Consider the following 14,257-nt stretch of genomic DNA (forward strand, 5'->3'; position numbering starts at 1 on the left):
ACCACATTGTCGAGGTTTTCTCACACGTCGGAATTTTGACGACGCATTGGTACATCACGAGTTTCTTCTTCTTCTTCTTATTGATCTTCGTCTTCTTGTTGTTGAGGATGTCTAGGAGGAAGTGCTGCAGAAGAACTACTTCCGCCTTTAGTCCAGTTGGATATTTGATTTAACGGAGTATATGCATTCCCAAAGCTTGAAATTTGAAAGCTTTGTTGACACATATTATTCAGTAACTTGATAGCGGACTCATGTGTATTATAATGAGTGTTGAACGTATTATACAACAATTCTTCTTCGCTTGATGCAAATGATAGTCGATGATTGTCTTCTTGATGTGGTTGTTGGTTGTCAAAATTAAATTATTCCTCTGGTGTGAATCCGTAAGAATGATGTGGTGTGTGGGTAAAAGTATGAGGATATGGTGTGTGGGTAAAAGTATGAGGAGACGGTTGAGTGTCGGGAGGTGTTGGTATATAATATTGACTTTGTTGTGTTGTGTTGTGTTGGACATTGATTCTTGGAAAAAATGTTGGCTAGATTGAGTGAAGGTTGGGGTGGATTGACACAAGGATCAACCAATTGATTTTTTACATAAATAAATCTTTTAGAATTTTTGCAAAACCATATATTCATAACTTGATTTAAATTCAACATTTAGAGGTTGACCATGAAGAATATGATTCTCTAGTTCATTCCACTCTTTGTTCTCATTTTTCGTAGAATAATGTCTAACTATAGTCAACTTGTTTATGCAAATCTATCTTATAATACTTTTTTATATTCATCGGAGGATGTGCAATTTCTTGAGGTAGTCCAAATTGTAGTTCCTCAAGTCAATCTTTGTAATTTAGGGAGTCGTCATTTGAAACACGGGCTTCCTTAAGGAAGTCGCCTTTCCAAATGGTGAATTGTAACTTAAAAAAAAAAAAGGCATTTTGATTAATAGTTTTCAAAAGGGAATATTTGGGTAAATTATTTTAAAAATGAGAATATATATATATAAATTATTTGGGCACCTTATTATTTGAGTTAATTTTTAGTAGTGATATTCAAACTCATTTAATAGTTCTAAGCTAATCAATATTGATAATTCTGTCTTTGAGGAGGTCTCCACTGTGATTGAATCTTTTGGCTTATGCTCTAGTGATCTTGATTTAGTTCTTAGGACTACTTCTCATATTCGTATTCAACTTTCCCTATATGTTGATTATATGATAATCATAGGTGTTGAAGTTGATGGAATTGTTTAGTTGAAATAACAGTTAGTTAAATAATTTGAAATAAAGAATTTAAGCACCCTTCACTACTTTTTGGGATTGAAGTTGTGTACTCTCAGATCCGTTATATTATGTCTCAGTCTAAGTACATCACTAGCATCCTTCAACAAGCTCGTCTTTTTTATATTCGAGCAGCAAATTAACTTGATGTGAAATATACTCCATGTGATGGTGTTCTTGTACTAGATCTCACTTTGTATCAACCAATGATTGACAGTTTAGTGTATCTTACAATTACTAGACTCAAATTGTCTACGTAGTTCATATTGTTAGTCAGTTTGTTGTTTCTACCACCACAATATATTGTACAATTGTTTTTTGAATTCTTTAGTACTTTTGAGGCGCTCAATTTCATAGTCTTATTTTTTTATCCATCGTCTCTTTAGAATTGTGTACTTACTCTAATCGTGATTGGGGTGGTAACCCCAATGATTGCAAGTCTACAACATGATTTTGAATTTTTCAATTATATTCTCTCATTTCTTGGAAGATCAAGAAGAAAGACATTGTCTCATTTCTTCTCCTGAAGTAGAGTATCATGTTATAGCAATCACCACTTCTAAGATAGTTTGGTTACATTGGCTTTTTGTTGATACAAGTGTCCTTCTCTTTAACTCGCTCCTATGTGTTGTGATAACAAAAGCATCATTTGAATTGTTTATAACTTGATCTTTCATGAATAAACCAAACATATGAAGATTTAATATCTAACATGCATCACCTTCAACATAATGCCATCACTTTACCTTTTAGTTCTACATCCATGTGATTTGTTGATTTGTTCACAAAAATAAGTTCCATCAGAAGTTTTTTTTATTTCTTTGTAGACATACTTTCAATGTTATCTATTAATACATCATAATTTTGAGGTGATTGTCGGTCAATATGATATTAAATTATTTGTTATATAATTTTGCTATAATCTTATTAAGGGTAATTTTATCATTTTTTATAAAGATACTTATCATTTGTTTTTCTTGTAAGGTAAAAACTTTGGTTTTATTCAATTGAAATCATAGCCTCTTTTATTATTATTTTTTCTTTTTTAATAGATTCATATCGTCAACAATTATCTTAAAAATATCAACTTATTGCGAAAAGGAAAAAAATGGAGTACCAACTTTTCTAGTCATTTGCCTTTACTCTCTCGTTTCACTCTCTAATATTAAACCCGAAGTGGTGCTCTTTGTCCATTTACTACTTCTTTTCTTTTTCTTTTTGCATTGCACTGGGATTGTTACATAACTCAGGCCCAATATGTAAAACGTATTTGGCCCAAATTAGAATTCAATTTTTTTCCAAATCAAACTCACTAGATAAGAAAAATATTTTTATTTTTATTATATAAAGTTTAAATTTTGTTACACCCACTCTTTTATTCAATATTGGAAACTTTGCAAAAATTAGAATTTATTATATTTGTTAAATATTTTTAAAACTTTCATCTTTTACAAAAAATTTGAAATACACATTTTTGAAACTTTTGAAGTATTGAATTTTCGAAAGTTTTGAAAATTTGGATTACTCAAACCTCAAATTTTTGAAATGTATATGTTTTTTTGAAAATAATTACATTACTTTTTTAAAATATTGTATTTATAATATAAATATTAATTAAATTTAGTTTTTTTTAATTTATATATATTTTTTAAATTAAATAAGGTATGAGTAGAGTTGATGGTGAAGTTCATGCTACATCAACTGTGGATTCTACTAATAAATTCATGAGTGATAAGGTAATCTTAATAATATAATGTATACACATATGTTGATGTTTTATTTGAAATATATTTTATAAATATTTTTCTCTGGAGAAGTTGTATTTGAATGAACAAAAACTATTGGAAGATAAAATGGGATAATAACTAATACCATTAAATCAGATACAGCTAACGGAAAAAGAGGTGGAAAATATAAATTAAAATCAAAATCAAAATAACTTGTTATCTCATACGGGTAATTGTCCATTCAAACTCAAATATATAGAGTTGAGTATTAGTGAATGAAGAAAAATCAGTAATCGATGTGGAACACACAATCATGACTTACTGGATAATACAGACGATCTTCTGATTTGAGAAGTTTAAATAAAAATGAGGAAAAATTTGTTAATGACATGATTATTAAACTAACTTTAAAATATAATAATAAAAAAAAAAAAACAAATCCAGTGGGAGGTCGCTTCCCCAGGAAACGACCCCCTGTTAGCATTAAAAAATTTCCTCTTCAAGAGGTCGCTTCCCCAGGGAACGACTTCCTGAAGGAACGAAAAAGTAGGGCATTCCAAGAATATTGTTTCAGAGTAGGGTATTTGGGGAATAAAAAAAAAAAAAAAAAGGATATAACCATCTTTTTTCCACGATCTGCAATGGTACAAAAAAAGTAGAATATTTTTTGTTTTTTTATTTTAAAATAGACCATTTTAATTAATTTTTTTTAAAAAGGAAATATATTAATAAAACATCCGTATTTTTTTTTAGAAATATATTATTTATTGGAGCAGCAAGCGAAACAGTGAAGAAGTGAGTCAGCTGTGTTGAGAACAGAAAGAAAGAAACAAGGAAACAAAAAAGAAGGGTCTGGAAAAGAAAAGAAAAGAAAAGAAAAGCAAAAGAAGAAGAAACTCACACAAACACACACCACTTGCCAAGCTTCAATAGAAAGTGAAGTTATTTGGTGTTTTCTGACTCAATCTTTCTTCAAAGTTTTGTTCTTTAGTTAATCCCTCCTTCTCCACATGGGTCGCCTTCTTCTCTTTCTCATTATTCTCAGTTTATTTGCATTTTCTTTCCTCTCAGGTAAACCAAACAAACTCTCAATTTTCATTCATTTTTTAGTTATAAACTTTGCTTGCACTTTAGTCCCTTAATTTTAATTTCGCTTTTCAATTTGGTCCTTCAACTCTTTTCAGATGTACACTCAGCATCGTTCAAGATTGTGAACAAGTGCCGTTACACGATATGGCCGGGATTACTCTCCGGCGCCACCTCACCGGCGTTACCCACCACCGGATTCGCCCTTAAGAGCGGAAAATCAAGGACTATAAACATCCCGAAATCTTGGTCGGGTAGGATATGGGCGCGGACACTATGCGGTCAAGACTCCGACGGAAAATTCTCATGCTTAACCGCTGATTGTGGTTCCGGCAAAGTAGAGTGCGTCGGTGGAGCTAAACCTCCGGCCACATTGGCGGAGTTCACTCTGAACGGAGCCGATGGTTTGGACTTCTACGACGTGAGTTTGGTCGACGGTTATAATCTTCCGATGTTGATCGTGGCTAAAGGAGGGACGAGAGGTGGGTGCAGCGCCACCGGATGTCTTATCGATCTTAACGGCGGTTGTCCGGCGGATCTTAAGGTGGCGCGTGGTAATAGGAGTGGTGTTAGCGTTGCGTGCAGAAGCGCGTGTGAGGCTTTTGGGGATCCTCGTTATTGTTGCAGTGAGGCGTACTCTACGCCTGACACGTGTGCTCCATCTGTTTATTCGCAGTTTTTTAAGCATGCTTGCCCACGCGCATATAGCTACGCGTATGATGACAAGACCAGCACCTACACATGTGCCTCTGCTAACTATTTGATCATGTTTTGTCCCTTACCTTACACAAGGTACAACAATTACTACTTACTCCTTCATTATAAACTTCGAAAATCGAAACTCTTAAAGTCTTTTTAGCTTTTGATATGCATGGTCCCTTGCTCAAGCAAGGGCAAATCCGTCTTTTAATTAGAGTACATGATTGGTATGGAAGTTTTAGCCAAGTGGACGATGGAGCAAATCCTGTTGTCTTTTTGGAGTGGGTTAAATAAGGCACAGACGTGACACTTTGAATTATTATTTTTAATTTAATTTTGATATTTTTTCGATTCTTGCCACTTTTTTTTATTGCTATGGATAATTTCATTTCATTATTATCAAAATGGTAATATGAGTAAAAAGATCTTTTATAAAACAGTACAAGTATCAATGTTAAATGAATGAAATCATAAAAAATGGTTATGAGTAAAACTATACTCCAAAATGACTAAAACGGTGCAAGTAGCAATATTGATTATGATTATTTGGATTCCAAGCAATGGCATCCCCGGCCACAGCCTCACATGTCCCAATTACACGAGCTTATATCATAGGAGTTTATTAAGTATTGATCCTTGAAATTACTATCAAAAGACATATTCATGAATGTTTTTTAAGTTTCGCTACATTTAAACATTATAGTGACACCGCCTCATACATGTAGGGACCAAAAAGACTATTTACTCTTATAAATAATACTAATAATTATTGAAAACTGAAAATCACATGTTCATAACAATTTTTTTAATTAATATAACAATCCTAATCGGATGGAGAGAGTATATGCTTTAAAAATATGCATATATTCTTAAAACTTCTCTTATATGTGAGCTTTTTTCCACTAAGTTTCTAAACTTGCTTTTTCTCTTATATGTTTGGATTTTCCTTGGTGTTTTTTGTTGTAATGGCCGACATCCCTCACACAAATCACATAACTTACTTTTTTGGGAACATTAACATCTTTATTAGGTGAAGACTTTGCATTCCTTTTTAGTTAGTTATAACATTAACATATGCATGTTTGTGTGGCCTTGAGCAGCCAAAAACTGTTGGGAGCTCGGAAAGATGGGGCACAACTTCCTCTTGTGAACAAAACTATGATGTACTTATCAAAACAACAATCTGGCAGTTCGACATCTACAGGTCTGATCCAAACGCAGATTATAGCTTATGTTGTGTGTATCGCTGTGGCGTTTTTCCTGTCCTGCCCCCATTAACACTCTTTATGGCTCACTTTGTATCGACACTTCAGGCTGAAAGTGACACAAAGACTACCCGGTTCTTAATGTATACTCGTAAGCTTTTCGACCTGTGTTCATTTTTGCTATGTGACAGTGGATAAAATTTAGCTCAAATTGTTTAGGTCCAATTGCTCATGTTTCTCATTAAAAATTGGCTAAAAGAGAATTTGGATTCCTTGCGGTCAGAAAATCCCACATTCTTACAGTCGGGGCATTAGAGATTGTTCGATCGAGATCAGAAAGCAAAAAAGAAATGTAGATTTTAATTTTATAATTTAAAATATCAAACTTGAATCTAGATCGTTCAATCTCAATCAAATGACCACCGATGACCCGATTGTGTGAACGTGGGGAATCCATGGGCTGTAGGAAATCCGGATCCGCAATATGTCCTAAGTTTTATCCTTTGACAATATAATATTAAATGGCTTGTGTGCTGATTATGCTCATCATGCAGGACTTGAAGGATATCATATAGAGAAAACACACTGTAAATATTGTTTCTAATGTTATCTCTGTTTTCCCTTTAAATATATTTCAACTATCACTAGTTGATTGGAGCCTAGATTTTGCTAGTTATGAGAACCTCAATATCTGTTACATATTGATGGTTGCAATAGTGCGTACATGAGTTTTATGGAGTGATGCTTCGTGCACAGTTTTGGGATTCAACATGCTAAAAATGTATATTTGGCACCATATTAAGTTTATAGGAAAAAGCTTTGAGCATGTACTTACATTATTTCTGTACCATTTTTATTTGTTTGGTACCCTTATATGGCTATTGGTTTTATCCACAAAAACATGAAATCTTTTATTCAAAGATAAATCAGATCTGTTAACATTAACTAATAACTTGAAAAATTATTACCATTTAAATACAAGATAATTTTTTGGATTGAATCTCTCAGGAAACACCAGGATCCTCATGAGAGGAAAGGAAAATTTGAGAGAGATTTAGACTCAAATGAAATTATATTATTAAAAGGTGAAGAAATGAATACAATGAGTTATCCTTGTTTTTTTTTTGACATAAATGAGTTATCCTTGTTAGTTTATATTGGTTTTATGTTTAGTTAGTTTAGTTAGTTTAGTTGGTAAGTTCTTTTTTCATCTCTAATATTCTCAAAAGCCTCTAGTGCATCTGAATTTGTCGATCTGGATGTGTAAAATACTTTCGGATTGACCAATTCAAATATGTATTTGAGAGTTTTTGAGAGCATTAGAAGTGGGAGAAAAATCAATCTCGTTAGTTTAGTTTCTTTTTTGTTTGAAGCCTTTCAGGCTGATTCCATTATGTATCTCGGTCTATTATAAAAGCCTAATCTATAAACCTTCTCATTATCAATGTTTTAAAAATCGGATCCTAAGTCTAATTGGTGAGACTTCTAGGGTTCAATTAATTGGTGAGACTTCTATGGTTCAATAAATTGAACTGTGGTTCAACCGTTCAATGAGCGTTCAATATATAAATAATAAAATACATGAAATATATGAAAATTTCCAAAACTTTCTAACTTACAAAATAAAAAATTCTTAAAATTTATTACATACTCAATATCTATTACAAATATATTAAAGACAATATACCTTTTTAATATTTTTTACAAAAATACACGTGACCGTTATGCATCTGACTTGGTAAAATTAAATAATATTTTTTATTTATTTAAAAAGTACTATTGAACAAATGAAGTTTTTTAATATCTTCATCCTCTTCCTTTTACCATCTCCATCATCTTCCCTTCATCATCTTCCCTTCACCATCTTCATCTCTTCTTTCAAATGCTTCCACAAATTTTAATAAAACACAACTCAAAAGTTCAAAACCAACAAAACTTAAAAATCAAAACACAAAAATTCAAAACAAAACCAACAAATCCAAACTTCTCATTCAAAAATCACTATTTTCAACAAATCCTTTGAGTTTCTCTTACCAAAATTCTAATATTTTCTCAAGCTTCTCAAATCCCACTTCGTTTTCTCCGATTTTTATCCACCCTTAAAGAAAAACTTTAAACCTTTATCACAATTTTCCTCTAATAAAAAATGGATTTTTTGAAAAAATCACAAATTAAAAATAGTTTAGAATCTGAAGCCAAAAATTACGTAATTGTTGAAATTTATGTTCGATCACTAAATAGGTAACCGTATCAGTTAGCTTTAAATCAAGATTAAAATATGTATCATGTTCTATCTTCGAATTTGTCATGTTTCAGATTTTTGGAGAATTTTATCTTTTTTTTACTATATATAAAGCATAAAAAAAATTTATTCACTTTTTCACTCGCCGATTTAAAAGTTTTCAAAATCTTTAACTAAATTTTCGAGCACTTCGAAATTTTTGAAATACAATTTTTCCAATTTTTTTATGAATTTGAAATCTTTCAAATGTAATTTTTAGTTTTTCAAAATATATTTCAAAGTTTCAAGCAATATAAAATTTTTCAAAAGAGAGGATTCAATATTTGTCGAAAGTTTCGAGTAATTTAAAACTTTTAAAATAGAGTATTTAACAATTTTTGATAGTTTCGAGCAATACGAAACTTCTGAAACACTTTTTTTGAAACTTTCAACCACGTCAAAAGTTCCTAATTTAATTTTGTTGCAGAAAAATAAAATTTTGAAAGTTTTGAAAATTTTGAAATTCAATATTTTTTTTGCATACAAATTATTTATGTTTATTTTATGTTTGTGACTAGGACGAGATCAGAAAAATTATTTGCACCATCGTCCGCAACATAGGCAATAGAGGCGAAAGAGTTTCACCCACTGTCGACGGATGAATAAGGCAACATCATGTAGTTTTAGGTCTCACGAACTTGAAATATGGGAATGAGATATATTTTTTAATTAATTTTTTTTCTTAATGAGATATTATATTAGTACGTTATTTTATTGTTATGTTATTTATGTTTTCTAATTACTTACAAGATTGTGGTCCATTGAAGGTGATCACACATGGTTTGAAACTAAAGAAGTTTGTTGAAATAGTTGTACCTGATATTGTACAACATTAGATTCAATATTCTAGATTGGTGCACGTGTCTTGAGTTTATTTAACGATGGTTGACGTTGGTCTCATATTTGCCTTTATAAAAATGTGGCACAGAGACCAACACATTTCACATGTCGTTTTGGGAGATTACCATCACACTAGATGATATCAGGAATCTTTTACACATTTCTCCCCGCGGTAGGTTCTTTAGTGCACCAATAAATATGAATACTAATAATGTTGTGATTGCTACACATGAGTTGTTGGGAGCAACAATGGAAGAAACAACTACTAAGATAAGTTTGAACAAATGTGTTCAATATAAACTGTAATGGTTACGTGATCTATACAAAAGTCCCATCCAAGCTATTGGTTTTAGTGTTGCAAAAATATATTTTTTGCACTTAGATTGAAGCGTTATTTTCGCCGACAAGACTCATACTTGGGTCGAGGCGAAGTATATTAACATGTTCACTAATTTATAGCATTGTCGGGACTATGCATGGGGTACAACTGCATTGGTTAAACTATATGATAACATGGGAGATGAAGTTATTCATGACACTAGGCAGTTGGGAGGGTATATGACTTTGTTATAGATATATGACTCATATTAAGTTGTGTTTTTAATTTTTCTAAATTGTCTTTTATTTTTTATGCAGTGTTGGATTTACGAGTGTTTTTCCACAACCAGTAAGTGGGAAGGCATTGGCAGGGTTCTTGAACCTGCTCCTAGAGCTCGTAGATGGACCGCCAAAAAAGTAATCGAAGGTGGATTGGTTACATATCGACATAGGGCTGGTGCCATTTTTCTTGAGGATGTAATGTTTAAACCATACAATGATGACCGAGTCAATCATCTTTTGAACCAACGACGACGTTCTTTGGCTATCTTCGTTGGGTGGGGTTTTAATCTCATATCTACCAGAGCGATGTCTTCGACAGTTTGGTTGCATTTAGTGCACTTCATAAGACGTTCTTCCGATGCTAGCCAGTATAGATTTGAGAGTGGCAGAATACCTTGAGAGCATGTATGACGACTCTTTATAGTCTCTCTCCTCTAGTGAAGTTTCCTGGTGAGGTCTCAGATAGATATTATGCTTGGTACTTACATGTTTCATATACTCGACTCCCTTTTTAAGCTCCACCTGTTGATCGACATGTTCCATCACCTTTTGCAAAAGTTGGTTCAGCTTCTACATGACACACTAGAGTATCTGAGCTTTTTCAGAAGATCATATAGATAAAAAAATCCATATGGTGTAGTTCCTAAGATATTATGTAAGTTACTTTGCATGTTCCACGAGCGCCATTAGTTAAATTGTGTTAATAGTTTGTATTATTTTAGAATTATGTTTTGTTGTATTTTTTTATCATGGATATAATTCTCATTATAGTTTATGTTTATTTTCGACTAATTATGCAACTGTTATTTTATTTTTCCATAATAAACAAATAACAGATACAAAACTTCACAAAAAAATTTACGGATCAACTAAAGATTTATATATTTATAGAAATATCAATTCAATCGGTGCAATTTAACGCTTTCAAATTAATCTTCATTCAATGAAACACAAGATGGTTTGATGAATGTTGTGTCTATGTGTTCTCAATGTTTGAGATGTCTTCAGTAGCGGAGCTTGACTAAAACGTTTAGGGTGGCCAACATAAAATTATAATGTATAAATCAAATATATAAATAATATTATATAGCAAAAAGTTAAGTTGTAATAAACACAAAATGGAGTTTCAAATAATTTAATTGCATGACTAATAAATACCTTAAAGTAATGATCTTCCCTCTTTAATTAACTTGAAATCATCAATAATAGACTAAAAAATGATACTTACAGCAATTTTCCTTTCAATATAAAGATCTTTCAATTGTAGAAGTAAAAACTGGAAAAATCATGATAAGACGGAGTAGTCTATCAATCAAGTAAAAAATTTGTGTCTTTTCAATTGCAATCAAACATGAGCACAATTCTTGGATAGTTGATAAATTCTTCAAATATAAATATTGACGAGCATTAACTAAGAAATGTCAGAGTTGAAATTTCAAATTAATCTTCTTTTGCATATTGAAATTCATATGGTAATATTTTTCAACTAGAGTTCCAATTTTTTTCAATGTTAAAAGCTTTATAACTATCCTTTATGAGTAAAAGCACAATTTGAGTTAACAAATCTATTGCTAGCTCACTAAATTTATTATTCAACTCGTGTAATTGTTGATCAATGACATTAAAACATATTTCAACTCTAAAATAATGTTCTATTGTAACTTGACCTTGTTGAAGACAAAAGTGTCCAAATCTTATTGTTGAATGAACATCGTCGAGATCAAAAATCTCAATATCATGTTTTTCACAAAAAGTTTTCACTTCAGTAAATAATGCATTCAAACCATCTTCTCTCAAGGTTTGAATAAGAGACTTTGTTGTTCCAATCAAATACATGATATTAACTACATCCTGAGATTGTTGTTGTAAGACTTCACATAATATATCAATTATCTGCATAATATCTTTCATCAAATGCAAGATAAATATAAATCAAACGTCTTTAAATAATTATAAGCACTATCAACATCCCCATATGTAGAATAACTTTCTCTTTCCTTTGTAATTCTTTTAAAAACAGTACAAGTTGCCTCATATATATCTATCAAGCTACAAATAGAAGAGAAATTTGATCCCAACGACTATTCCTAGCTCGTTTCAAAGTACCAATTTTATTTTCACCTTTACTAGTTACAATCTCATCAATTTCTAACAAATGTGTAATTTCCTCTAATTGAGCAGCTTGTAACTCGTCATGGCGCTTAGTAGAAGAACAAACAACATTGACAACAAACATCAACTTCTCAAATAATTGAATTGGAACAACTTCTCGTGATGCAATAACCAAGGCAAGTTGCAATCAATGAGCAAAACAATGGACATAATATGCATAAAGACAATCCTTAGTTATTGTAAATTGTTCCATTATCCTCTCATATTACTAGCACCATCATACCCTTGACCAGGAAAGTTAGAAACATCAAAATTGTGTGGAGAAAGTATATCAAATACTTCTTTTAGAGTTAAAGTTGTAGTGTCTTTTATATGTGCCACAAGCTTCATCTATAACGATGCAAAATTTGCAATAACCAATTTTTTTCGCAGATATATTTTCTCACACTACTAGAAAGAATATGCAAGATCTATTTTTGAATTTGATGTGAAGTATAATTGGAATTATATGGAGCATTTTCAAACAAAACTTTTGCAACTTCATCATTATAAGATCCCAAGAGTTTTAACAATTGAAGAAAATTGTCTTAATTTCATGACCCACTAGTTTCATCATGTCCCTTAAAAGAACAAGCTTGAAGTGTTAATCAACGAATACTATCAATTGATGTATTGAGACATATTTGATTCTTCAAAATTTGTTCTGAGCTTTGCGCATGAATAGCATTCCTAATATGCTCGTCCTGATTCAATAGGTCTAAACAAGCTTTCATTGCATTGTTGTGTGGTGAGCAAGGATCCATCCCTATGTCTTTGAGAAAGTCACAATGTTTTCCAAGTTTAACTTTCTTCCAACCTCTAAAACTCGTATCAATGAAGACATATGTTTCGGGACGTCCACTCGGTCTTTTGCTAAATAGATAGCATGATAAGCAATATGCAACATCTTTAGAAGATGAATATTTTAGACATGAAAAAAAGATGCTAAACCAAGCATATTGAAAACGTCTTTGATGAACCTCGTTGCCAGACAAAGGATATTGTTCTAAATTTATTTGATAAGTACCACATTTTAGATAAGCTCTTTGTATTGCATCCAATTGATCTGGTGGATATTGTCAAATTTGAGGGCACTTTCTGGGATCGTGTTCTAAACATTTCTCAAATTCATCTTCGAAAACTCTAGGAACCTTGTAAAGATGATTATCATTTTCTTCAATTTTTGGATTCTCATAGCTAGTTTCAGATGCATAAGTTATAATTTTTTCATCTATTTCACTCTAAAAAATTTTCCTCTTGAAAAACTAATTAATTATTTTACTCTTATTCATTCTCACAAACTTCTTTAATACAAATAAATGTTTAAATAAATCAACAAATAAGATATTCGGTCATAGTCAAAATAATGCAAAAACAAAGGGAGTCACAAATCAGAGTCATAGTCACAAATAAAAATATACTTGTCACAAATAAAAACAAAATTATTACCAACAAATCAGAGCCACAGTCACAAATCAAATATAATTACCACAAATCAGAATCACAGTCACAAATTAGAGATTCACAATAATAAATTAAAGATTCATTCACATTCAAAATGATGCAAAAACAGATAAAGTCACAAATCAAATTCAGAATCACAAATAAAAATATACTTGTCACAGATAAAAAATTTATTGTCAAAAAATCAAAGTCACATTCACAAATCCGAGATAATATGCACAAATTAGAGTCATAGTCACAAATCAGAGATCGCAAATCAAATACTCAAATGGAGTATCAAACTCAAAAGGGAGTATCACAAATCAATGACTCACGTTAATGGTGACCAAAATACTCTGATTTGGTCGGTGTTGGGCAAACGGGCGACGGGCCGACAACAGTGGCGAAGTCGCAGAGAACGTGTTGCGCGCGCGAGGGTTGGTTGAGGAGGGAGACAGAGTGAGCATTGGCGAGTAGAGTACGGTTTAGGTATGTTTGTTATTTTCAAATTTCAATAAGGGTATTTTGGGTCAATAACAGTATTTTGGCCATTTTATACGGGGTTGAATGTAAATGTCTAATTTTAGTAGCATGTGTTGCCATAAAAGGTAAAAAATAAAATATAAAAATATAAAATAAAAGGTAAAAACATATTTTTAAGTGTATTGAAGGTGAGAGGTATATGTGGGGGGGTATGGAGTAGATTTCACACACACACAAATAACAACTAATTACCAACTAATTTTTGGATGGAAAGGACTTGGTGTGTGTAACACCCCGTTTTTCAAAGCGTGAGTGTATTTTTTTTTCAAAAGAAATTAAAATAAAACAGGGAAATAAATAAGGTAACCCACATTTGGATAAATATTTAAGTCGTAACACAACGACAAATAAGTCAACAGAATTTACGAGCAGCGGAAAAATTCTCAATCCATGAATTCAAAA

General features: G+C 31.7%; 1 protein-coding gene and 1 pseudogene across 2 annotated transcripts; one reads left to right on the plus strand and one right to left on the minus strand.

The window, feature by feature from the left end:
* Positions 1-3,804: 3,804 nt before the first annotated feature.
* Positions 3,805-6,831, plus strand: LOC101491471 (thaumatin-like protein 1b). 2 transcript variants are annotated; one of them, XM_004505721.4, is made up of 5 exons: positions 3,805-4,078; positions 4,192-4,885; positions 5,893-5,996; positions 6,106-6,148; positions 6,552-6,831. In XM_004505721.4, exons 1-4 carry the CDS (start codon positions 4,018-4,020, stop codon positions 6,108-6,110), a joined length of 864 nt encoding a protein of 287 aa, XP_004505778.1. In that variant the 5' UTR covers positions 3,805-4,017; the 3' UTR covers positions 6,111-6,148; positions 6,552-6,831. The 2 variants fall into 2 exon arrangements, 1 of the variants encoding a protein (XP_004505778.1); XR_190034.4 differs by having other exon boundaries at positions 3,807-4,078; positions 5,893-6,148; positions 6,552-6,710.
* A 4,046-nt stretch (positions 6,832-10,877) lies between these two features.
* LOC105852307 (uncharacterized) lies at positions 10,878-13,779 on the minus strand (annotated as a pseudogene).
* Positions 13,780-14,257: the final 478 nt, after the last annotated feature.

The sequence above is a fragment of the Cicer arietinum genome, chromosome 6, assembly GCF_000331145.2.
Source record: "Cicer arietinum cultivar CDC Frontier isolate Library 1 chromosome 6, Cicar.CDCFrontier_v2.0, whole genome shotgun sequence".
Lineage (NCBI taxonomy): Eukaryota > Viridiplantae > Streptophyta > Magnoliopsida > Fabales > Fabaceae > Cicer > Cicer arietinum.